Source organism: Leptinotarsa decemlineata, unplaced genomic scaffold (assembly GCF_025532065.1).
Source record: "Leptinotarsa decemlineata unplaced genomic scaffold, Ldec_3_MD MMD2_tig00026354_RagTag_RagTag, whole genome shotgun sequence".
Lineage (NCBI taxonomy): Eukaryota > Metazoa > Arthropoda > Insecta > Coleoptera > Chrysomelidae > Leptinotarsa > Leptinotarsa decemlineata.
The window spans coordinates 15,167,063-15,191,446 of record NW_027412702.1 but is presented as its reverse complement, the minus strand read 5'-3'; the positions used below and the strand labels follow the sequence as shown (position 1 = coordinate 15,191,446).

Sequence of the window (24,384 nt, the reverse complement as noted above, 5' to 3'; positions counted from 1 at the left end):
ACCCTCAATATCTCCCTTCCAGTACATAATATGAAAAAATGGTCAGACAGGTCAACTTTATTTGCAAGGGGGACACTCTGAATGAATATTTTCAACCCTCGGGGTTCAACCCCCTAGGAGGGGTGGATGTTACCCTCAGAATTTCAAATGGAAAGGGGGGTCAAGTGGCACATCATTTTGAAGGGCATTCAATTCGCTTGCCGACGGTGCCCTCATTTATTATTTTCCGATCAGCAGTTTCTTTATCCAATTCTGAAGAGTTTTGTCATAGCAGCTCACGTTATGGCTGGAAGTAATTAATTTCTTCCTTATGATTTCAGTTGTAGAAATCTCATTGCTTGGTAACAGTGGTATATTGTTTTTCCAATGATTTTATTAGATGAACATCTAAAGGTTTTGGTAATCCTGTATCACATCGCGTCTTGCGTTCATAAGGTTTGTTTTAGACTATTCTACGTACAGTTGAGAAAGGAATTTCGGTCAAATCTGATGTTGCTTGCAATAGTTTGTTTCCCTCAGAACCAAACTTTAGTTGTAGATTCTTATGTACATTGAAACATACGATCTGTGTTTCAATATTCAAATGCATCCAGATCTTATTTACTGGTATCTCTTTTCCGCATTATTCACCATCGCTATTGGAATCACTACACTGGAAAAAGTCTGCGTTGTTATCACACTCGTTATTACTATTAGTACTTGTTCAAGGACGCAACATTTTAAACAGATAACAAAAATTTTAATTAATTATAACTGCACCTATATCGAATTTCAACTCTCAAATCGCGATCAGTTCCTGAACTGAACACGACGGCGATAACCATCCCCGTATTCCCGATTTCTATTCGTCACCGTAACATGACTCAGCCAATCATTAAACTCGGTTAGTAAAAATTATCCAATACGAACCGCCAAGTCTACAGGCCACGTGGACTAGTTCGCTGCCGTTACATTTATATGTATTGGTTTTTTTGGCCTTTGACAGTGCCGCCAACTTTAGGAGTGCACAATGTGATTAACTTTGACTATAAATATATGTATTTTATTTTATTTTATAATTGCATACCACGCACAAGGATTCATTCCTTCTATGGATTCATGTAATTTAATATATAAAAATGGATGTTTGTTGGTTGGTTGGTTGGTTAGTTGGTTGGTTGGTTGGTAAGTGATAAACTTCTACATCGCTCAACCGATCGTGATAAAACTTGACATGTATAAGTAATTTTTCATAGAGAAGGTTTTTAGGCCATCAATTTTTTCTGTAACTCGCCACTAGATGGCGCTGCAGAACAATTTTTTGAAAGCGCTGTTCTATTACGCTGCGCAAGCCTAACTTCGTTGATTCTGATAAAACATTGGAACAGCAGTGATACAGTAACATAGTACTAGTATTTATCATTTATTCTAATGTCCTCTTTATCTTTGGGCTGAATGCCACTGCCATATTGTTTTTTCTGAAAAATTCCGCAATTGTCTGTGTCCTTTTACCAAAATATGTTAGTATTACAAATTTTTTGATTTCTGATTGTTTGATCTGGGGTATATTATTCTATACGTAAATTTGAGGCTTTGTTTTCTGACAGCGTTATAACCATTATTATGTCCTATCTGAATATCTATCTATATATATATATATATTTCAATATTAAATTCTACAAAAAGGATTTGAAGCTTTATATCTTCTATAAATTATCTGCGAGCGCTTTCGACAGTTGGTAGTACCTCAGTTTGAGGAGTGCCAGAAGATGACAGTACTACCAACTGTCGAAAGCGCTCGCATATAATTTATAAAAGATATAAAGCTTCAAATCCTTTTTGTAGAATTTAATATTGAAATACTCAATCAATATATATATATATATATATATATATATATATATATATATATATATATATATATATATATATATATATATATATATATATATATATATATATATATCTGTATATATATATATATATATATATATATATATATATATATCTGTATATATATATATATATATATATATATATATATATATATATATATATATCTGTATATCTATCTGTATATTATTATTTCCCTATCTATAGATTGGTAACAGACAAACGAATATTTCAGGAAATATTTACCAATACCACTCGACCCGGACATTTTCCCAGATGAATGTTCTTTTTTTTCAACTCAAACTTTGTTAATTTTGAGCAATTCCTATCGAGCAACCAGCAACTACGGAATCTTGTTTTTGTCATGCTGGGTTGCTCATATGGTACGTATTGCTAAATAACAAAGTTTTTTGTTGAAATATTCAACGATAAACTTTTGAGGTTTTGTGGTATCAATTTCGGTAATCGCGAAAAAGCGTTCCGGCCAAGAGATCCCACCCGAGACCATTAATTCCCCCGTTGACCGGCCTACGAAGACGTCCCCCGAGAGCGTGCTCCAAGTGACCGCAGCAGCCGCGAACGGAGTCATAACGTCTCAGAACCTACCGCAATCGCGAGAGAGACTTCACACGTTTTGATCCTTGATCTTGATCCGGACGCGGTTTCGCGCTGGGCGGCCGAAGAAAGAACTTTATACAGTTTTTCGAATAGTGCGTGCAAAAGAAAAATATCGGCGCCATGAAGCGCAGGAAAATGTTTCTTTGGTTTTTTTGCGTCAACAACTTGTTGGTGTATTGTTGTTGCGAAGCTTCGCCGAGCGTTCACAAGAATTCGGCGACGGTCAACAAGTTTCAGAGTGCGATCCAGCAACAGGTAGGTGGCGGTCGACTCGAGGGACGAAACTGGGGTTGATTTTCATGAAGTGATTCGTATCACGATTAAAATCGGTTGATTTTTCAAATAAACTCAGATTTGAAAATATAGGGATTATATGAACAACAAATTTTTACTTTTAAAAAATTAAACTGAAATACATAATATGATTTGTATGTATTCAACGAAAGTAATTTTTTGTTTTTCACCGACCTTCTTTTGAGTATTTTTACCTTCCACAATCTGAAAAATATAAAAATTATAATGGAGAACTTTATACAAGTATAGAAAGGGTAAACTTTTTAGTTTACCCCAATAAGTTACTGCGTCAAATCAAAGTATTTTTCACAAAGAAAAATGTTCTATTTATCAGCAACTTGTCGTATTTAAGAATTTTGCCTATCAAAAAAATTGCTAAGAAATAATACAATACTTATCTTCACGTTTCGGAGGCCAAAATTTGCCTCCATCTTCAGAAATGGACAAAAAATTGCAAAGATATTTGAAGTTATTCCTTTGCTGACTATTTATTTCTCAACTTCTTCGACATCTGTCGAAGTAAACTTTAGTAAACTGAAAAGTTTGCCCTTTCTACACTTGTATAAAGTTCTCCATTATAAGGTAAAATATACACAAAAAAGGTCGATGAAAAAATTTGTATGGTTATGCATTCTGAAAATATAATTGAAAAGAGAAAAAAGAAAAAACTTCTCAAGTTTCTATCAGTGTTGGCATGATTCAAATTGATTTTTTTGTTTTTATCCTGAAAATGTGTTGTTTTTTTTAAATTCGGCGATAATTAGAATCATAAACTAATAAACTAAAAACTATTGAACATTCATATTCAAAAGTTAAATTGAAAGTATAAAAAAAGTAATAAAAATGTATATTTTCTAATTTTATCCACACTGGTTTTTGGTGTAACATTTGTATAAAAACCGAACTAGAATATCTAATTTCATTTTACACATATAAAAGGTCGATTTTTGCAAAAAATGTTTGCGTTTATTGTGGTCAGCAGTTCATATATTTTTTTTTATGTCAAACGGGTTTTATGAGAAAAAAAAAGATAATAATGAATGTCGATAATGTACTAAAAAATAAAAAATAATCCGGAAGGTGCTAGCAGTCATCACACCACTCGCCTGAGCAATCTACGAAATTTATCATATGAAAAAATAATAAAAATCGTTAGCCGTAGAGAAACATGAGTAAATATGTGAACACTATGCCCAACGATTTTATTATTATTTTGATCTGATCAATACCGTAGATTGCTGAAGACAGTGATGTGATGACTGCTACCTAGGACCTTCCGAATCATTTTTTAGTTTTTAGTACATTACCTACATCATTATTATCTTTTTTTTCAATAAAGCTATTGAACATTTTTTTATTATTTCATTTTCAAGTTTTTACTTTCTAATTTTGTTACTCAATTCTTCTCATTCATATAATGCCTCAGTACTACAAGGTAATATGTAATCCGCCATTTTGTAGCTGTGGCCGTCTTGAATTTGCATCTTCTTCAAAGTGTACTAATATTCTACTAGTCAAACACTATCATCTGATACCCATACTGAGGTAGTTGTAAAAAAGTATGTTATCCGCCATTTTGTAACTGCGGCCATCTTGGATTTGCATCTTTTCCAAAGTGTACTACTATTCTACTGGTCAAAACCTGTCATTTGATACCCATATTGAGGTAGTTGTGAAACAATATGTAATCCGCCATTTTGTAGCTGCCGCCATCTTGGATTTATAATGACACAGAATTTATTGAATTGTATTGTCATCAAAACTAAATGTGTGTACCAAATATCAGATCAATTTGTTAACAGGAAGGGGGTCAAACTTCAATTACTTAATTTGATCCAAGCAAACAGGGCAGGCTAAATAAAACCGTTTAATTAATTAATAAACAAAAATAATCACCCGTCATGAGGTAAGCTGTCCACATTTTCTTGCAAATTTCACGGTGGATTCGTAATCTGGTAAAAAGTTGTTTCCGTACAATCAAATACAATATTCGAAATAAGTTGCTTTGAATAAATGCATATTCACGAACTGCCACTGAGATAAAACATCACCCTTATGTACGTTCTATCAATTATATTTTATCAATTACTTGTTAGAGATATGTATATAGACGATTCATTATTATCATTACTCCAAGCCTATTTTATACAAATACGGGAATTTCCAGAATGAGAATCTCCTTTTCTTTGGAAAGCGTAATGTACCGCTTATAGGTCATATGTCGATTCAATTATGTAATTAGCGCTCTGTGATGATTGCTGTAGAAATGAACACAAAAGACATATTTAAAATTTAAATGAAAGGTCAACTATTTGGCAACAACCTCACACTACGCATAAAGTGGAACGAATATCATCCAGGAAATAAAAATGTGATTAATTGTTTTTAATCTGGCAGAGGTATTACAAAAATATACATCTGACTTATATTACTAAGAAAAAAATTAATGAAAATTCATACGAAAGAATTATCATTCAATATACTCCAAACTGTTGACTGATTCTATTCAATATTTATTATATTTCTTCACTTCCTATTCACACACCCATGTTCTGTCCAAAAAAACATCCACACTCATCTGTCATTACACACAGAGAATTTTATTTCAAAAAGCTTTTAACCTCGTAGTAATACAACAGTGTCCGGGTCCTTTACTAACACAAAATATAATTTGTTTTGGGTTTACAATCATCTTGGTACGAGATATGGATACATTTTTAAAACACCAAAACAGATTCGAAGAAGGATTGGACAAGGCCTGCCATTGAATAAGCTAAATGACCATTTTAAGTTTACCGAGTTATTTTGAGTAATAAATTATATTCAAGATTACTTGAATGTTTCTATTATAAAACACACTCTCATTTTTTTCCTCTTATATGAAGTTAAGATTCAATTTACCTTTTCAACATATGTGCTTTATACAAAATTTCAAAACGCAAAAAAGAAAATGCAACTATCAGGTTGTTTCGAAAGTTCTGTCCGTTTTTATGAGTCTGCTCAGTGCACTTTTGCCAATGTAACACATATCAATTGATCGCGTCAGCATAAAAAATAGGTGCTCGGGATTCGATGAAATCGACGAAGGCCGCTTTTGTCTGGTCCTAATTGACGAAGGTTCCACCAATGAGAAAGTCATCGAAATGCTTGAAAAGATGGTAGTAGGTTGGAGAAGGGTCTGGGTAGTATCTTGCCTGTTTGTCTATTATGCCGTGATAGATATTCACAAAAACAGACATTGTTATTCGAACGTACTAGAATCTCATAATCATAATACGAGATCAGCTAATCTGTTCAGAATACCTTTTTATCGACTTGACGTGTCCAGGAATAACTCACCTAAACTGCAGTTATACAACAAGTTTGAAACAACTTCCTCTAGGTTTATTTGAGAGAAAATTCAAAGTGCTAATATTAAAATATTGTTTTTATTTCATCAATAAATTTCTCAAAGCTCCTTGGAACGACACCTCCACTGAGGTTCAGTGTGATTTTTATCAATTTTAGACAATTGTATAGTATACTACACTATACTTGTGTATATACTCTTTTTTTTATACACGGTAGTAATTAAGTATGTACCAGAAATTTAATAGACGATTCTTTAGGTAATTTCAAGACGAAATGTTCATATAAACATGGGTCCGCAAATCCTTCGTTCTCAAGATACAGGGTGTTCAAATAAAAATTAAAAAAAAAGTTATTCGTAAATATCTTAAATATCCTTCACCTAATTTTGTTGTAATTTGGCAATGGTATTTACAACATTAAGGAGCTTATTTAGCCCGAACGTGATTCAATTTATTAAGTCCAGTGGCGTCTCGAGCGGGATTTGAACGAATATTTTTGACATAAAAATGTACGCCACTGACTTTTGTGCAATTTTTATTATTTTTTTGGATTAAGCAATTAGAAATACAACTTTTTTGCCTCTTGAATTTTTTTTCGTATCTTGCTTAGTTTTCAAGAAAAAAAAGTCGACCTAATTGCATATCCCTGGACCCCACAAGGAATAATATGAGGAATTAAATGTTTCTTTTGGAAATTATTATTTTTACAATTTTTCATTACTAATTATGTAACAATAACAACAAATATTAAATAACATTAACATCAAGAGTAACGAATTGCACTATATTAAGTGTAGGAAATGGCCTCCTTCGGCTTCAATACAACCGTCTAGCCGCCGCATCATTGAATTTCGCACTCTTCTGAAAATACCATAAATAATAATCAAGAGTTGCCTTGGAAAACGATTGCCGCATTTAATAAACAACTTGACAGTTGTTGTCAACTTTATAAGCTTTTAATTTATAAATGTTATGAAAAGTGTGTTTAGTGGTTATTTTTCGAACCATTTTTGTAAAACATGGTTCAATTTACTAACAGTGAAATGGCAGATATGCATTTCTGTTATGGAATGGATCACGGAAACTCGAATGCTGCAAGACGCATTTACCATGAAAGATTTCCTCAGCGTGTAGTGCCTAATTGAAGAACTTTCTTACGTCTCCATGCACGACTATCTGAAACAGGCAGCTTTAAAAGATCAAAGGTTGTCATTGGGAGGCCTGCAACGGTACGAAGAGTTCAAATTGAAGAAGCTGTTTTAAATGAGATTGAAGTAAATCCTCATACCAGTACTCGAAAATAGCTGAAGAACTGAATATTACCCATGTCACAGTGTGGCAGATTTTAAGAGCCCAGCAGCTATATCCCTATCACATGCAAAGTGTGCAAGCTCTATTGCCCAGAGATTTGCCTGTAAGACTAGCTTTTTCTAATTGGTTACGCGGTAAAATAAGAAGAAATCCAGGTTTTCTAAGTCGAATATTGTTTACAGATGAAACTTGTTTTTCTCGCAATTCAATTATTAACTTCCACAACAGGCACATTTGGGCCGAAAACAATCCACACGCCTTGATAGAAAATAATTTTCAAGAACAGTTTTCTTTTAATATTTGGGTTGGAATTGTCGGTGACCATCTCATTGGGCCTCACTTCCTTCCACCTAGACTTAATGGAGAAGAATACCGAAGGTTTTTAGAATTTGTTTTACCTGGACTTTTAGAAGAAATTCCAGTCATGGAAAGATTCCGTATGTGGTACATACGCCAGGTATTTTCAGAAGAGTGCGAAATTCAATGATGCGGCGGCCTAGACGGTTGTATTGAAGCCGAAGGAGGCCATTTCCAACACTTACTTTAGTGCAATTCGTTAGTCTAGATGTTAATGTTATTTAATATTTGTTGTTATTGATACATAATTAGTAATGAAAAATTGTAAAAATACTAATTTCCAAAAGAAACATTTAATTCCCCATATTATTTCTTGTGAGGTCCAGGGATATGCATTTCGGTCGACTTTTTTTCTTAAAAACTAAGCAAGATACGAAAAAAATTCAAGAGACAAAAAGTTGTATTTCTAATTGCTTAATCCAAAGAAATGATAAAGATTGCAAAAAAGTCAGTGGCGTACATTTTTAAGTCAAAAATATTCGTATAAATCCCGCTCGAGACGCCACTGGACTTGATGAATTGAATCACGTTCGGGATAAATTAGCTCCTTAATGTTAAAAATACCATTGCCAAATTACAAAAAAAATTAGGTAAAAGATATTTAAGATATTTACGAATAACTTTTTTTTAAATTTTATTTTCATTTCAACACCCTGTATCTTGAGAACGAAGGATTTGCGGACCAATGTTTATAAGAATATTTCGTCCTAAAATTACCTAAAGAATCGTCTGTTAAATTTCTGGTACATACTTGATTAACACCCTGTATATACTTGTATTATAGGTATTTTTTTACTATTTGTCGTGTAGGATGAGCCTAAGGAGGTATATGTATATTCATGTGTTTGTGTGATGTTCCTATTTACAGTGGAAGTTCTATTCTATTCTATGGTGTGTGAGGCAGAACTTCGAAGCTCAATTCGTTTGATTGTCGTGGAGCTGGGATTGGGGATTGGACCTCTTCTGTTGGCCAGTGCCGGCTGTTGCTGACGCACTTTTTGGTACATTTCGTTGATTTCCTCACAATCACAAATCACATCGTGGGGTATCTACTTTTTGATCTCTTTGGCATTTTCCATACGTTTTAAAACCATTGAACGCCGCATAGAAGCTGATGCTCAGTTCTTCTGTACAAACAACGTGCATCCACGTGCCGTTTTTCCTAAAATACTCGTCCTGGATTTCTGTAGGTCGACCACTTCGGGGCTCATCTTCGAACCTAAAATCTCCGGAATGTAATTTCGCAAAACAACGTCCATTAACACTTTCATTGCTAAATGCCTGATTGATTTACGGGCTGTTTCGACAGCGCTTTGGTTCAATTTAAATTGAATTTGGAAAATTGGCCGAAAATCGCTAAACACCATATAATTATAAGCTCAAAAAGGACAAAAAACTGAAATTCAGAAGAAATGAACAGCATCAATGTATAGAGTACTAAATTCTCCATCGAATGAATATTTATTGAGATATGGAGCTACAAAAACATATGAAATTTTAACGGACGAAACTTTTGAAACAATCAAATATAATAATAATAATAATAGCGTTTATTGCCCAACAGTTAACCATTTACAGAGGAAAACTAACATACTTGAAGGATTAATACTATTTGATATAAGATCAATACTATTTGATATATAAAACATAAATGACTTATAGGTACGCACGAGACTTATTTTTAATTTCCCAAATACTACAACAAAAAATATCGATGTTAGTAGAAAGATTGTTCGCATTACGACACATCAAATTGATTGGTGATTCCAACATTAAGTTAGTTTGTGCTCTTTTACATAAAAAAGTATTGATATGCCTAGAAGATATTCTTGGAACAAAGATATAAATTTCTGATAATAGTACAGGACAATTCAATTTGTCATTCAATAGCTTATATAGAAATAAAACAGATGCTTGATTTCTTCTTTTTTCTAAGGCTACGAAGTCAAATCTGCATAGCAGATCAAGGTAATCACAGTTTCTTGGAAGATAAGTTCCAGTCATTCTAAAACTTATTTTGGACTCTATTAATTGCTGATGTGTATTGATGGTATATTGGATTCCATATAATGGACCCATATTCTAGTTTTGGCCTCACCAGACTGAAATACAGAGAGGTCAAGGTTAGCATATTATGACAATAAGGGACCCATATTGGATCCTTGCGGGTCTCCGCTGTTTGCTAAATACACATCTGAAGAAAAGCCGCGATAATATAAGTATTGATTACGTCCGCTAAGGTATGATTCCAAAAGTTGACAATAAATTTCATTGAAACCCATGCAAGAAAGTTTACAAATTAGTAACTCAATGCTGACCCTATCGAATACTTTAGAGAAGTCCGTGTACACCACATCTACTTGTCCTCTACGGTCTAACGATTCACATAAATATTGATTAAAAACAGCTAAATTACTGATGGTGGATCTAGAGTTTACAAAACCATGTTGGTGATCATATTTTATATGTCGAGAGGATTGATAGATACGACTATACAGAATTGCTTCTAGAAGCTTCGCAAAGTTGTTTAGGATTGAAATAGGTCTATAATTATTGATTTCATTTCGATCTGGAGCTTTATGTATTGGACAAACCTTGGCAGTTTTCCAAAGTACAGGAAAAACTGACGTTCTCAAGATAAGATTAAAAAGAATTTGTAGGGGATAAACTAGTACTCTCAGACAGTCTTTCAATAGAAATGATGGAATTTTGTCTGGACCTGAGGTCATCTTATTTTTTTATTTTTTATTTTTGCATCATTCCAGATTTGAAATAAAATTTTAAATTTGTAATCCTCCAATAATCAAGAAATAAATTAATTCCATGAAATTTGGAACACATAAAAACGATTCGGATATTACTGAATTTTATTTTCAGACAAATTAAATTTTTTCGGGTTCGCTCCTATAAAACTGTCAAGAGGATCAAATTCCTCCAAACAAAATGCAATTTTTCGAACTTATCGTCGATGCACGCCGCGCAAATTAACATCTATTTTTACACCTCATAAAAATCGCTCGTTCTGTGAGTTAAATATATTTTCGCAAAATATCACACACGCAGAGATTGTTTTATATCATATTTAGATACATTTTTCATAAAAAAAATTATAAACCTAATGAAATCATTTTTCCCGCACCAAAACTGCAACACTGTCTCTCGATGCGCGTTTCGCTAAACAAATTAGCATAATCAGGAGTAAACTAAAACTGTTTTGTTTATCTCCTGAATTTAGGGCATTCAATTTTGAAACTGTAAAATATCGTGAACACGTTTATTTTTGCGGGGAACATTTCCACGAAAAAATCAACACCTTGTCAACCACCTCCTTCCCACAACAACCCTCACATAAAAAACCTCGAATAGAAATAATAGTCGAGTGAGACCTCACTTGAAAGGTCTTTCAATTCTGTAAAATTTTTGACATTACGATATGCTTTATCTGTTAATACTTGTCATAACTCCATCAATCATCAAAATGAATTATAGTACACCATTTTGAACAAAAAGAATGGTCCTATATAGTTACCAAAAATTCCTGCCCAAGCATTTAGTTTTTGTTTTTTTAAGGACAAAACACAAGCACTACGGGAAAATCCTTGAGACGCTCTAAGAGCGGTGCCTGTGCGAAAGTGGCCATTTACGTTGGATTTGAACCGCTGGAGATTAAATTCACTTGGAAAAATGTTCTCATAACGTTTATTCCACATAAACGCAGTTCTCCAAATGATAGAGTTCTTGACAGTCAAGTTCGAGGTGTACTGAGTTGAACCTCAAAACGATGAGCAGCCACAGTACGTCGTGTATTTCTGATATGTACCGCTCTTGGTGGAACAAAATGTGCCAAGTCACTTGACCACCTCCCGTGAAGTATCTATAAAAGAAAGACAAATCTCCAACCTTTCTTCGATGTTCCAGACTATCAAGTGATGTTTGTGTCTCCAATCAGGCGGATGACTTTTCTGGATGGAATCCAGCAGCTTCAGGGTATTCTTAGAGGCGGAGCTAGACACATGAGAAAAATGCTCCAAAGAAGGTTTGCTCTGAGCTTTATGAAGCTGATGTGTGTACAGTTTTCTGGTTCGGAACAGTGTTCCAAGCTTTTGAGAAGCAGCCTTTGTAATTCCAGCTACATGATTGTGGCAAAACACATTGGTGACCATTTTAATTCCCAACAAACTTATCACAGCAGAAAGCGAAATTGACAGTCCTGGCATTGTTACATCCGGTTCGGAAACATTTGCCTTTTTGGCAAAACAGACTGAATGAATTACAAATAATTTGACACATGTATGTAGCTGCAACAAGATGGCCAAAGTTCGAAAGTATCTGTTGAAAGACACATCATTTTGATTTCTTTCTTTCTCATGAAGTACTTTTTTTGATTTCTTTCTTTTCTAAATGGTAAAAGAACAATCGTTAAAAGCAATCCATTATTTTCCAGAACACCTACACCATTCTGGCATCGATAGAAGAAAGACTTCGCAATCTGGATAACGTGTACTCCATGCAACTTTCGCAAAGTTTGGAAGTCAAGCTCGACCAGTACAACAGAAAGCTGGAAAATCTAGACAGCAAAATAATGAGATTGGAAGCGATGGTCATGCTCAACTTAGGAAAAATATCTGAGAACATCAGCACAAAAACCTTCAAAGACGACATAGAAGGTACAAATATTTACAGAAAACTAGATTCCATTTACGACAGTATCTTGCACAGGCTTAATTATGTGGAGCGGAAGCATGAAATTAATTTTGGACAAATTCAGGTAAGTTTAATGCCCATAAAACTGTAATAAAACCTAAAATAATGTAAAACATACATTGAAAATCTAGGATAAAGCAGATATAACGATGAAACGTTTGGAGAAAATCGAAGAAAATTTATCGAAAAGAAATTCTGATTTTGAAGCCGAACTTTCCGATGCTATCTTCGCCATTGACGATTTAAAAACAACCTACACCAACATGGAGAAAAAGCTCATCAACATCACAGAAACTGCTTTGAATGTGAGTATGTTCCAAAATTATAAATGTCATTCGTGACACGTACAACTAACATAAATAACAGTGAAATGTAATGAAGATTGGAGTTTCCGTTTTTCAACAACAATCTTCTGTATCTGTATCTGTAGAGTAGGGAGGGTGAGTGTATTCCCACACTACCTAGGCCACATGTGACCCATTGAACATCCTCCCGATGAGTTGTCCTCCTAGGTCATCGTCCATCCTGTCCTTTCCAGGAAGGTGGACAGGTCACTAAGAGACCTCTCCTTTATATTAGCAGGTGTAGGCCAAGACTCGCCGAACACACACTCTCTTTAGCAACCTTCAGGTGTCTCACGTTTGCCTCCGCGAAGGTTTTAGAAAGTGCAGCGACATAACTGTCATTGCGCGGCACCCCTTCTTGGGGTGCCCTCCGTGGAGGTGCACAAGTGAGGGAGCTTTCCTGCAGGGGCAGCCTGTTCCTTGCCTTTATTCATGGCAGAGGTCTTGGCGCCCACTGCAGGAAGTGCCCTTGCTGTTGGAGGTGGAGTGGGGGAGAAGGGGGTTGCACTGCCACTCCTGTCTCTTTCACTCTCTTTCTCCTTTTGGCCTCGGCGCCGCAAATGCGCTTACGCCTTGGCCTTTGTATTACATCACGAGGTGATCTGCTATGTTCAGCCTCATTCCAAGAGGTATATTATGGTGGACATTTCTGTTCACCCCCAGCCACCAACCCCAGACTGTCCAGTCTCGGGAATGGTTTTTGTTTTTGTTGTTTCTGTTTTTGTAACTATCAACTATCTTTCTCAGGTTTCAAAAGACAACTTCAATTTGCTGAGCAGAACCAGTCTAGATGCCAGAAAATCCATGAACAAGCTTCACGACAACATAATCTCAAACCTTCAGTACATCGACAACAAAACTAGTGAGCATTTCAAGATATCCGATGACAGCAATGTCATGTTGAAGAAAATGAAAGCAGAACTGAAAGAAGACTTCAATAACTATGCGAACAAGGTAAAATATCGTAGTTCGTTCAGAATAGCTTAGGTTATTATTAAACTCGTAACATATCAATATTTGGACTGGAATTATATGTGACCGATCTAGAAGCTTTACAGATAACATTATTATTCATAATCGTTGGGTAAATATTTTCTTGAAATAAAATTCCGTTTTAAGGTAGCAGATATGAATTCAGACATGTGGAAAAACAGTGATACTACCGAAGATGACTTGAAAGCGATTGCATTTGTTGTCAATAGCACTAAGGACGAAATGCAAAATGGCGTAAGAGCACTGATGTTACAGATTGGAAAGTTGTCAAATAAAGAAATTGATATACCGCTGGGTAAGTTGACAGTATCGTAGTATTTTTCGGGTGTTAGTAGAACAAACAAGAAAAACATTATATTGAAAACTACTAGGAACTTTAGGTATCAACCATCCTAATCATCTGATAGAAATAATGAAAAAGAGCGAGATGCTTAGAATCCCCGGGGCAATCAGTTGTACACCATTCCTATATAAAATATTTTCGCACAAACACTCGACCTACGGCACTCTTGATAGACAGATCCAGTATTAAATATCAAGTTGACATTTCGATTTTTACATTTGTAAATAAATTGATTTTGTAAATACTGCATCACTGATGCAGTATTCGTTTCTTGCATCATCTATCAATCTATTAAAAACACTTTTTCCACACTAGAACAAAAAGACACTCTCTCGACGTGCGTTTCGCTAATCAACTAAATCATAATCAGGAGATGACTAAAACATTTAAGTCAGCATATTTACTACACACTACAGTTTTTCAAAATACTTTGGCAACTGAATTATTTTATCTACAAGACGACGTTTGAAGTTGTCACAAAGATCCTAATCTCTCATACTCTCATTCTTCACATCAGTTGTTGGCTATTTGAGTAAAACTTGATCATAAATAGTTTGATGATGATGACACTTCCTCTTCCATATTATCTGTTTCACTATCACTGCCGTCATTTAAATCAATAATGAATTCATTTCCACCATTAATATGGAAGTGTACAATCTCCATATAATCTTTTTCAACTAAAATTACTTTTTTAATCCATTTCTGCCAGTTTTCTTTGGTAATATTAGATACTTCTTCTTTAATTAGCTCTATCACCTTCTTATCAAATTTTGGGAAGTTATTTTTACGCCTGATGCATTCACTTTTTCAAATGTTTTTGTCTGTGAAACTTCAAGTAGTTGGTTTTTGGCATAGTAATCTTCAAAATAGAAATTGTTATCCATCAAAAAACTTTGTATTTCATCTTTCCTCGAATTTTTATTCTATACTTTGATGAGCTGCCAGGAATGATAAGAAGCGTTGTCACTATTTGCATCCAAATTTGGGATCATAGTGTTTTCAAACCATTCCTCGAAAATATTAGCCTCCATGTTGTTATGATGGTCAACATTGCAGTCCTCAAGTTTTTTTCCACATAATTTCAAAGAATTCGCAACCCATTCTTTACTTTCTCTGCAATGCACAATGATTAGTCACGCTCCGTTGTTTGCAGACATGTTAGGCGTACACATTCTTGAACCATCAGTCCACCTTTTCTTAACTGTGTCGTGAGTGCCATACCAAGTTTCGGCCAAATAGAATATTTACGGTTGTTCTTGTGTACATTTAGTTTTTGTTACGCAATTCAACTATTCTTCTGCTTTCCATAACTGCTTGACGTTTGTTTATTATTTCAAATCTAAATCCTAGTTTATTTATCCAATTCTGAAGAGTTTTGTCATAGCAGCTCATGTTATGGCCGGAAGTATTCAATTGCTTCTTTATGATTTCAGTTGAAGAAATCTCAATGTTTTATAACAGTAGTATATTGTTTTTTTCAATGATTTTATTAGACGAACATCTGAAGGTTTTGGTAATCCTGTATCACATCGCGTCTTGCGTTCATAAGGTGTGTTTCTGACTATTTTACGTACAGTTGAGAAAGAAATTTTGGTCAAATCTGATGTTGCTTGTAATAGTTTGTTTGCCTCGAAACCAAACTTGAGATGTAGATTCTTATATACATTGAAACATACTCTCTATGTTCCAATACTCAAATGCATTCGAATCTTATTCACTGATATCTCTTTTTCGCATTGTTCACCATCGCTATGGGAATCACTACACTGAAAAAAGTCTGCCTTGTTATCACACTCGTTATTACTATTAGTACGTGAACAAGGATGCCACATTTCAAACAGAATCCAAAAATTTTAAGTAATCATAACTGCACTCAAATTGCGATCAGTTCCTGAAGTGAACATTGATGGCACGACGGCAATAACCATCCCCGCATTCCCCGATTTCTATTCGTCACCGTAACATGACTTCAAATTCAATTTTAGGACACTTCAGCCAATCATAAAACTCGGTTAGTAAAAATTATCCAATACGAACTACCAATTCTACAGTCAATGTGGACTAGTTCGCAGCCGGTTCATTTCTATGCATTGGTTTTTTGGCCTTTGAGAGTACCGCCAACTTCAAGTGTGCACAGTATCGTTTACTTCGACTATACGACTATGAGGACTACAAACAGAATATTTGATTTTTTTAAATGCATAACACAGTAATCCTTTTGCCATAAGAATTTTTTCTGCTCAAGAGAGCTTTTGGGCTTCTGTAAAAGCTAGTTGGGGCTTTGTAGTGAAGGCAGTAAAAATATAGAAAGCGATTTCTCATTCGGCCCTTTTACGACTGGTCTTGAATTTTCTGTTGATCCTATAAATGGTGTCTTCATAAGGAAAGTCATCATACCCGCTTGGTCCTTTTTCTTGTTTCAACTATTTACGGCTTTCAAGAGCGAAACACTATTTTGCTAATGAAGTGTAGTTTAAAAAACTATTGGGTTGTTTCAAAAGTTTTTTTTGTTTTAATGTCATGTGTTATTGTAGCTCGAAATATCAATGAATGTTTATTCTACTTTATCGTGGTACATGATCTATGTAGTGATGCTGTTAATTTTTTGCCACATTTTAATTTTTTGCCTCTTGCCACGTATTACGAAAAGTGGATCCTATACGACAACAGGAGACGATCAGAACCATTGGTTGGACACCAATGAGCCACCCTGGCACTTCCCACAGGCGAAAACCCATGAAATTTTGTTGATGGGTACGGTGGTCAGCGGCAGGCGGTGCGGTCAGCGGTGATTCACTATAAATTTATGCCACCGGGCGAAACCATCACAGCAGAGTCCTATTGTGAGGAAAGCCACGAAATATACCGGAAATTGCGTCACCAGCGGCACTGGTTAACAGAAGAGGTCCAATGCTGCTCCACGACAACGATCGTCCGCACGATTCACAAATCACCGTCCGAAAATTGAAGGGAATGAGCGCTCACCCACCATACTGCACAGACCTCTCGCCAACCGATTGCCGTATTTTCAAGCACTTCGATAACTTTCACACTGGTAAAACTTTCGCCAATCAGTACCAGGCAAAAATGGCCTTCGTCGACTTCATCGAATCCCGATCACACAATTGTTATGCTGACGAAATTAATCGACATTGACAAGAGTGCATTTATTAAAATGCACTCTTGTCAGTGAATACGTATTCACTGAGATATTACAGTTTAAAGTACTCATAAAAAAGGAACAAATATTTGAAACAACAAGTGGTGCGGTAAATAACAACATAATGCTTTTCAGATTCAAGTAATCGTTATGATGAATTTGAGAAGAAATTAAACGACAATTTTGAAAAAATACTCACAAACCAAGACGTATTTCTACAAAGCTGTTACAGATTGCAAAAGGACGAATCTCAGATAGAGACCCAAATCAGTGACATACTCAACAAACTCATCGATATGCTGGAGAAAAGGTAAGATGAAGAATACAATAAAAAATGATAACTTCTTCCAGATGGTTTCAATTGGGAAATAGTTGTTCCTTTCTGGGTCTTTTATTGTCTCGTCAAGCCGGGGTGTCATCCATCAATTTTTTCAAATGGTAATTGAGGTCGAGTGATAACACATTGAAAAGGGCTTTTGATTCTCCATCCAGTGCTACTTTGTTACTTAAAATCTAGAAGATATGTTGCTTTGAAACACCAATAATATCCCCTTATCCAAAATCATAAATATGTATTTTTTGATACAAAGTAAAAATTCTCAGAATATTATCTCTAATGCATACTGAATTTTTTTTGGGTATGTAACCTTCTACAGTAAAAAATAAACAAAGTTAAGTCAACAGAGTTTGCTGAAGTTACTGCGTAATATAAACCACGGAAGAGTCCAATTAGTCAGTAACTTGTCGTATTCATGAATTTTGCGTACGAATCGAAAAAAATAAAATTTCAATACTTAGCTTTCTTTGGTGGTCAATGTTTCGGAAAACAATCCTTTTCCGTTATCAAAACCTAAAATTCACTTCAAAACTCGCCTCAAATGGGCTTGTTTGATGCTATTGAAAATGATACTGGTTTGCTTATAGACTGATCGAGTTAGGGGTAAATTATACTTATCGAGCCTAATCGGTTCCAATACCTCTTTTATATTTGCAGAAAAACGAAAAATCCGAGAAGTAAGAGTTTAAATTGGCCGCGTGTCTGTTGACGAATAAAATTGATCGTGTCTACAGCGGTGTTGCCAAGTAGGTACCAATTATTTTAACAAAAATACGAAGTTATGAAACATTAGAAAGAGTACATTGTCTCATACATTCAAGAGAGATAGCTGACTGGGTGGCAATATGGCTAATATATAGTTGAATTTCTTATTTTTGGTGGGTGCATGAATGCATAATTGATTTATTTTATTATGGTTCATGAGCCTTCGAACCATGGTTTTCGAATACATTTTTTTTTTCATATGGAGAATTTTTTAATGAATTTAAAAGTTAACGGATTCATATACACATTCATTTATAAAATTTATGTGATATCAACATGAAAATGTCTACTGCCGGAGATATTTCAAAAATAACGTTTTTATTGCGTTTTGTGTTCTTTGGATCTCATGTATAATTTATTTTTCCTTCCAATGCATTTCTCACACTTTCTTCTTAGATTTAGTTGTCTGAAGTGAGTGTGATTTTACTTTGAATCACGAATGAATCAGAAACTGTTTATACGCTCCGTGAATTTTACAATTTGGCAATGTTCATTATTTGTATTGTTCCTATTGATCAATCGAACAAGAAGCGGGACTAGGCCCGTGACGTCACGGGCCAATTTTTAATAATTAATTACGGGAAAACAACGCTATATAGAGAGCTGAAACAAAGTACACAATTTTTCAATTTGAAATTACTACCAAACCAAAAATCATGAAACAAGCACATTGTACACATAGCTTCAATTCTTTCGACTGGAAGGTGATGAGTTCGATCCCAACCTCGACCAGATATTTTTCTCGAGCCTGCGAATAGTCATGATGCTCCCTAGATGGCTCGAGGAGTTATTAACATTGCCTACTCAGGACACGAGGCTAATGACCAATGTAGTCGATGCCGATGACACTAAGAACAAAATAAATGAATTCTTTTGACATACGTCAAAAGCGTGTAATGTCCAGATGTTATATGCGATAGTCGACATGAATACATGTGCATGTTTTTTTGAGAATTCAGTTGAGGTTAGTATTTTTTTCAATTTGAAGGCAAAATTTATGAATACAAGTTACTGACTAAATGGACTCTCTAGTGGTTTATATTACGCAGTAACTTTTCGGGGTGAACTTTCCCTTGATTATACAAATTCTCTATTGATTTAGCTTAATTTATTTTTCCGATTGTGTGATGTTATATACCCAAAAAACAGTTAGAAATATTAAGACTTTCAAACAATATTATCTTCAACAGCTGATCTAATGTAATTCAAGTGTGACAAATTAAGCAACGTAACAAAAATATCCATACAAACATTGATGGTTGTACGTTGTTTCTGAATGGTATAGAAAATTATAAGAAAGAAGCAATTTAGTAATGGACAGAACACAAGCACTACAGGAAAATCCTTGAGGCGCTCTAAGAGCGGTGCCTGTGCAAAAGTAGCGATTCACGTTGGATTTAAATCGCTGGAGATGAAATTCATTTGGAAAAACCTTCTCAGGAAGTCTATTGCACATATGAAACAGTTCTTAAACAGTCAAATCAGGTGTACTGAGTTGAACCTCAAAACGATGAGCAGCCACAGCCAGTCGCGTATTTCTGATATGTACCGCTCTTGGTGGAATCAAATGTGTCAAGTCACTTGAACATCTCTCGTGAAAGTACCTTTAAAAAGAAGACAAATCTGCAATCTTTCTTCGATGTTCCAGACTATCAGGGTTGCAAGTGGTGCAGCTTAGTGCTTAGGGGCGGAGCTCCAAGCTTTTGAGAAGTAGCCTTTGGAATTCAAGCGACATGATTGTGCAAGACATATTTGGTGTCCATTTTAACCCCCAACAAACTTATCGAAGCAGAAAGAAGAATTGTTTGTCCTGGCATTATTATATCCGGTTCGGAGACATTTATCTTTTTGAAAGAAATCAATGCCTTTGTTCGTGGCATTGAATTGAACCTGGTTACTTTCACCTCAATTCGAAATCATCTAGATTTTCATCAAGATACGCAACCTCCTGCTGCCGGAATCCAAATGGAATATCGAGACGAGGGTGCTGTCGTCAGCAAAAAAATATATTGAATTTTTGTTTTCTACACTAACTTGTTGATATACAATAAAAAGAGGGTTGAAGACAATATGGATCTCTGGGGAACACCAGCGTTGATGGTGAAAGTATTCGAGAGATATCCATCGACGGTCACTTGCAGGGAACGTTCTCTCGAAAAGCTGAAGAGCCATACACAGAAATGATCCGACAAGCCAAAGCATCGAAGTTTGGCCAGCAAACCCTCAAGCCACACACGGTTAAAGGCCTTCGAAATACCAAACGCAACAGCTTTTGACTAATAACATTATAATGTTCTTGTTAATCAAAAAATATTATTTGGAACAACTAAAAAAATACCTAATTATCTCGCTTCGTTATTTTTTCGGACCCCCACTTCCGAGCCTCACGTGATTAATGGACTACCCGATATCGCCGTACACAGTGTTTACTTCTGGACGGTACCGATACCTGCTGAAGGGTGGATCAATTGAAGTGATAACTTCTTATGGGAGGTTAAACCCCTTCGTTACCCTACCCGTGATGACGCCAGTTTGTCTGGCTTCTCTTTCTCTCACGCATACGTCAACGGAAGGCAGGCTCCTCCTCTCTCGTCGGACAGACGATCAGTGTTTGTTAGACATATACTGTTGACAGTATTATAAAAATCTAACCAGCAAGCACGTGATATTCTTTTTTTATTAGAAACGTGGCTTGAGAATTATGATACTAATGTTGTGTAATATCATTATTTAATCCTACAAAAGTAACAATCGGCTTATGGTAGCTATAATATTTATACATACACAAAATAATCAATAAATCATCATATTAATATACATAAAATTTAAGAACAACTGAGCTTTTCTCAGGTTGAACAATTTCAACTTGGATTAGTTTAAGTTATTACTTCTGCCGGGCGTCCCGAGACGTACACGTTTTTTTTAAAAGCAATAGTGCAATAAAAAGGGAATCGAAAGCCCCTTGGATGAGGTATAAGTTGACCTCCATTCCCGTTAAGAAATTGGTAGATCATAACCCTTCTAAGAGGGTTGAAGGATTTGTAATGGTTTTCAATTTTTACAAACTTGACGTGTTCTAAAATTTTGCGAAAAGTTTTTTCCATGGCAGTTCTGCCTTGTGATACGTTTTGTATCCTGTATATTGTAGAACGTTGTGTATGTTTCCTATACTTTTCGTTTCTCTCATTGTACGTTTTTGTAAATGAGCGATACTGTGCAATATCTTAATCATGTTTAATATTTTTATCACTTGACGTTGATATGTCTGAAATATGATGGATTATCAACCACGGAATAACATTTATTTTCATTATTCAGATTGGGATCAGAAGCCAAGGACTTCAAAAACTTGGAGAAGGCACTCAAGAACCACGACAGCCGAACATACAGGAACGTATACCAGGCGAACCAGAACATCATATCTTTATTCGACAAAACTACAGTGAGCACGCAAACGTTGACGAACGAAATAAAAAAAGTCAACAGTGACTTGAACGCTTTGTTTGCGTTCGTCCAAAGCACCCTTCCGGAAGCGACACCCCTATCTTCAATGGACAGGAGGGTTGGTATAATACATAATTAGTAAAAAATATTGATCGTTGAGAAAAGAAATAATCAGAAGTGGGATATTATTCTTTGAAAAATATCATAGAACTTACCGATACTTGATGTGACATTTCCACTTCACAGTTTACAAAACTGTTTACAAATTCTCACATACAGTCAGTGGGCATACTTGGCTATAAATCAAATTATCTAAAGATCGGAAGGAACAATTCGTTCAGGCCAGTCTCAAGTCCCTACACTTTGATTATTGGACTGACACCTATCAGAAAACAACTACTCCCCTGGCTAATACCACGAAGGGCATTGGATTATTTACGACAGGTGACAGTGCAGACTTGACAAACTTGGCGTTTGTCGTCCGCTTCAGCCTAGTTCGAGGAATGATACTCTGAAGGAATTCGATTTTCAATTATTGACCAAACAGCCCGAAACCGGTCTTGCAAGTGTGTTCCAATAATTGAAAATGTATTGCGGCAGTTGTATCGCCAACAACATATGCAGGAATAACTTCTGTGAAGAATCCTGCACTGACACCTGTCGGATATAATCCAACGCCCTTCGTGGTATTAGCCAGGGGAGTAGTTGTTTTCTGATAGGTAGCGCCTGAAGATGCTATTGCATCTTCAGGCGCACAATACTGTCAATACTGTTCAAGAAAGATGAAATTTGAAAGTTTTGACTTTCTATCTCTACAAAAATTTATAGTGGTGAATTGTCGAAGAAATGGATAAAACAATTGAATAACATCAACGAAAATGTGTAAAAAAATGTGAGAAAAAATTCAACTGAAACAACTACTTTCAATTATGAAAATTGAATTACACGATTTTTTTTCTTATTCAGTTCGTACTGTTCGTTCGGAATATATAAAAAAGCACTGATAATTATAGTTACATACAAAAACCTTAAACCTATTGGTGGACTTCTATAGAAGTTCCGGACGAAAACACACCTCGTCGGCACTTTTTTAAATATTTTTAAAATACTTTACGACTTTGTGTCACTAGAAGAGACAAGCCTGGCTCTATCACGGTGACAAAATGAAAAAAACGTTCACAGAACTAGTTAAGTCAATCTCAGTCATAGGATTTTCTGTATTTCATCAGTTCGGATTTCCATTGTCTAATATAATATAAATTGATTTGAAATTCCTGAAAAAATATTAAAAAAGATCAACCAAAAATAACAATTTCATTTAAACAAAAAAACTGAAATTACAAAGGAATAACAAAATAAAAATTGAAATATTAATGAAAGCTGAAAATTAAAAATTATTATTAACAAAAAATGAAAAATAAAAATTGAAAGATTTCAAACCAAGTTATGTCACGACGTTTCGATTGTTAGTATCCACAATCGTCTTCGAGTGATAACTGGACTTCCTCCGAGATCCGACTATTTATAGGCCATTCGAGTGCTTTCACCTATCCCCTCTTCTCCCTCTCCGCTTCATCGGATTTTAGAGAATCATACATTGGTGAAACTAAGAGGTCATTGAAAGTTCGCATTGCTGAGCACAAGAAACACACACAGCGGGGAGAAACCAGCAAATCCGGAATAGCAGAGCATGTTTGGGTTCATCAACAAAATATCAAGTGAGCTCAAGCCGAAATCATCCACAAAACACTGGTTTAGGAGAAAATTCAAAGAAGCCGCGTATATGTTGTTCAACAACGCATTTACTCAAGCTAGCGTAGAGATACGTAACATATTGAAACCTCTAATCAAACGAAAAACGACCAACTCCCGCCAAACGGTCATCTCCCGCTAAAAACCAATGAAGCGGAGAGAGAGAAGATGGGATAGGTGAAACACTCGAATGGCCTATAAATAGTCGGATCTCGGAGGAACAAGTCCAGTTATCACCCGAAGACGATTGTGGATACTAACAATCGAAACGGTTTGACAACTTGGTTTGAAATCTTTTAATTTTTATTTTTCATTTTTTGTTAATAATAATTTTTAATTTTCAGCTTTCATTAATATTTCAATTTTTATTTTTTGGTTGTTGTTTGGTTTTATGTTACTTCTTTGTAATTTAAGTTTTTTTGTTCAAAAAAAATTGTTATTTTCGGTTAATCTTTGTTAATATTTTTTCAGGAATTTCAAATCAATTTATATTACATTAGACAATGGAAGTCCGAACTTATGAAATACACCACGAAACATTGTCAACCACCTTCAAACAAACATAGGATTTTCTATTCATTGAAAAATTATTTTTTATAATAAACATTGCAAAATATCCACATCTCAGATTTCTCCTACCGAAAAACAACTACTTCTCCGGCTAACACTTCGATGGACAAATGTTTGCAGGTGATCACTGGATTCATTTCAGCGATGTCCTATTGCTGAAGGAACGA

At 35.1% G+C, this 24,384-nt stretch overlaps 2 protein-coding genes across 2 annotated transcripts in view; one reads left to right on the top strand and one right to left on the bottom strand.

The window, feature by feature from the left end:
• The window catches only part of LOC111505566 (uncharacterized), a 55,604-nt gene that overhangs the window by 18,993 nt on the left and 12,227 nt on the right, over window positions 1–24,384 (bottom strand). The gene's annotated exons all lie outside the window — the stretch shown is intronic.
• Window positions 2,462–24,384, top strand: part of LOC111505568 (uncharacterized) — a 32,069-nt gene continuing 10,146 nt past the window's right edge. The window contains exons 1-7 of the mRNA XM_074184420.1: window positions 2,462–2,745; window positions 12,247–12,570; window positions 12,638–12,811; window positions 13,598–13,804; window positions 13,970–14,138; window positions 17,485–17,659; window positions 21,770–22,013. Coding sequence (XP_074040521.1) covers window positions 2,611–2,745; window positions 12,247–12,570; window positions 12,638–12,811; window positions 13,598–13,804; window positions 13,970–14,138; window positions 17,485–17,659; window positions 21,770–22,013 — 1,428 coding nt within the window. The 5' untranslated portion in view covers window positions 2,462–2,610. The remainder of the gene's footprint in view (window positions 2,746–12,246; window positions 12,571–12,637; window positions 12,812–13,597; window positions 13,805–13,969; window positions 14,139–17,484; window positions 17,660–21,769; window positions 22,014–24,384) is intronic.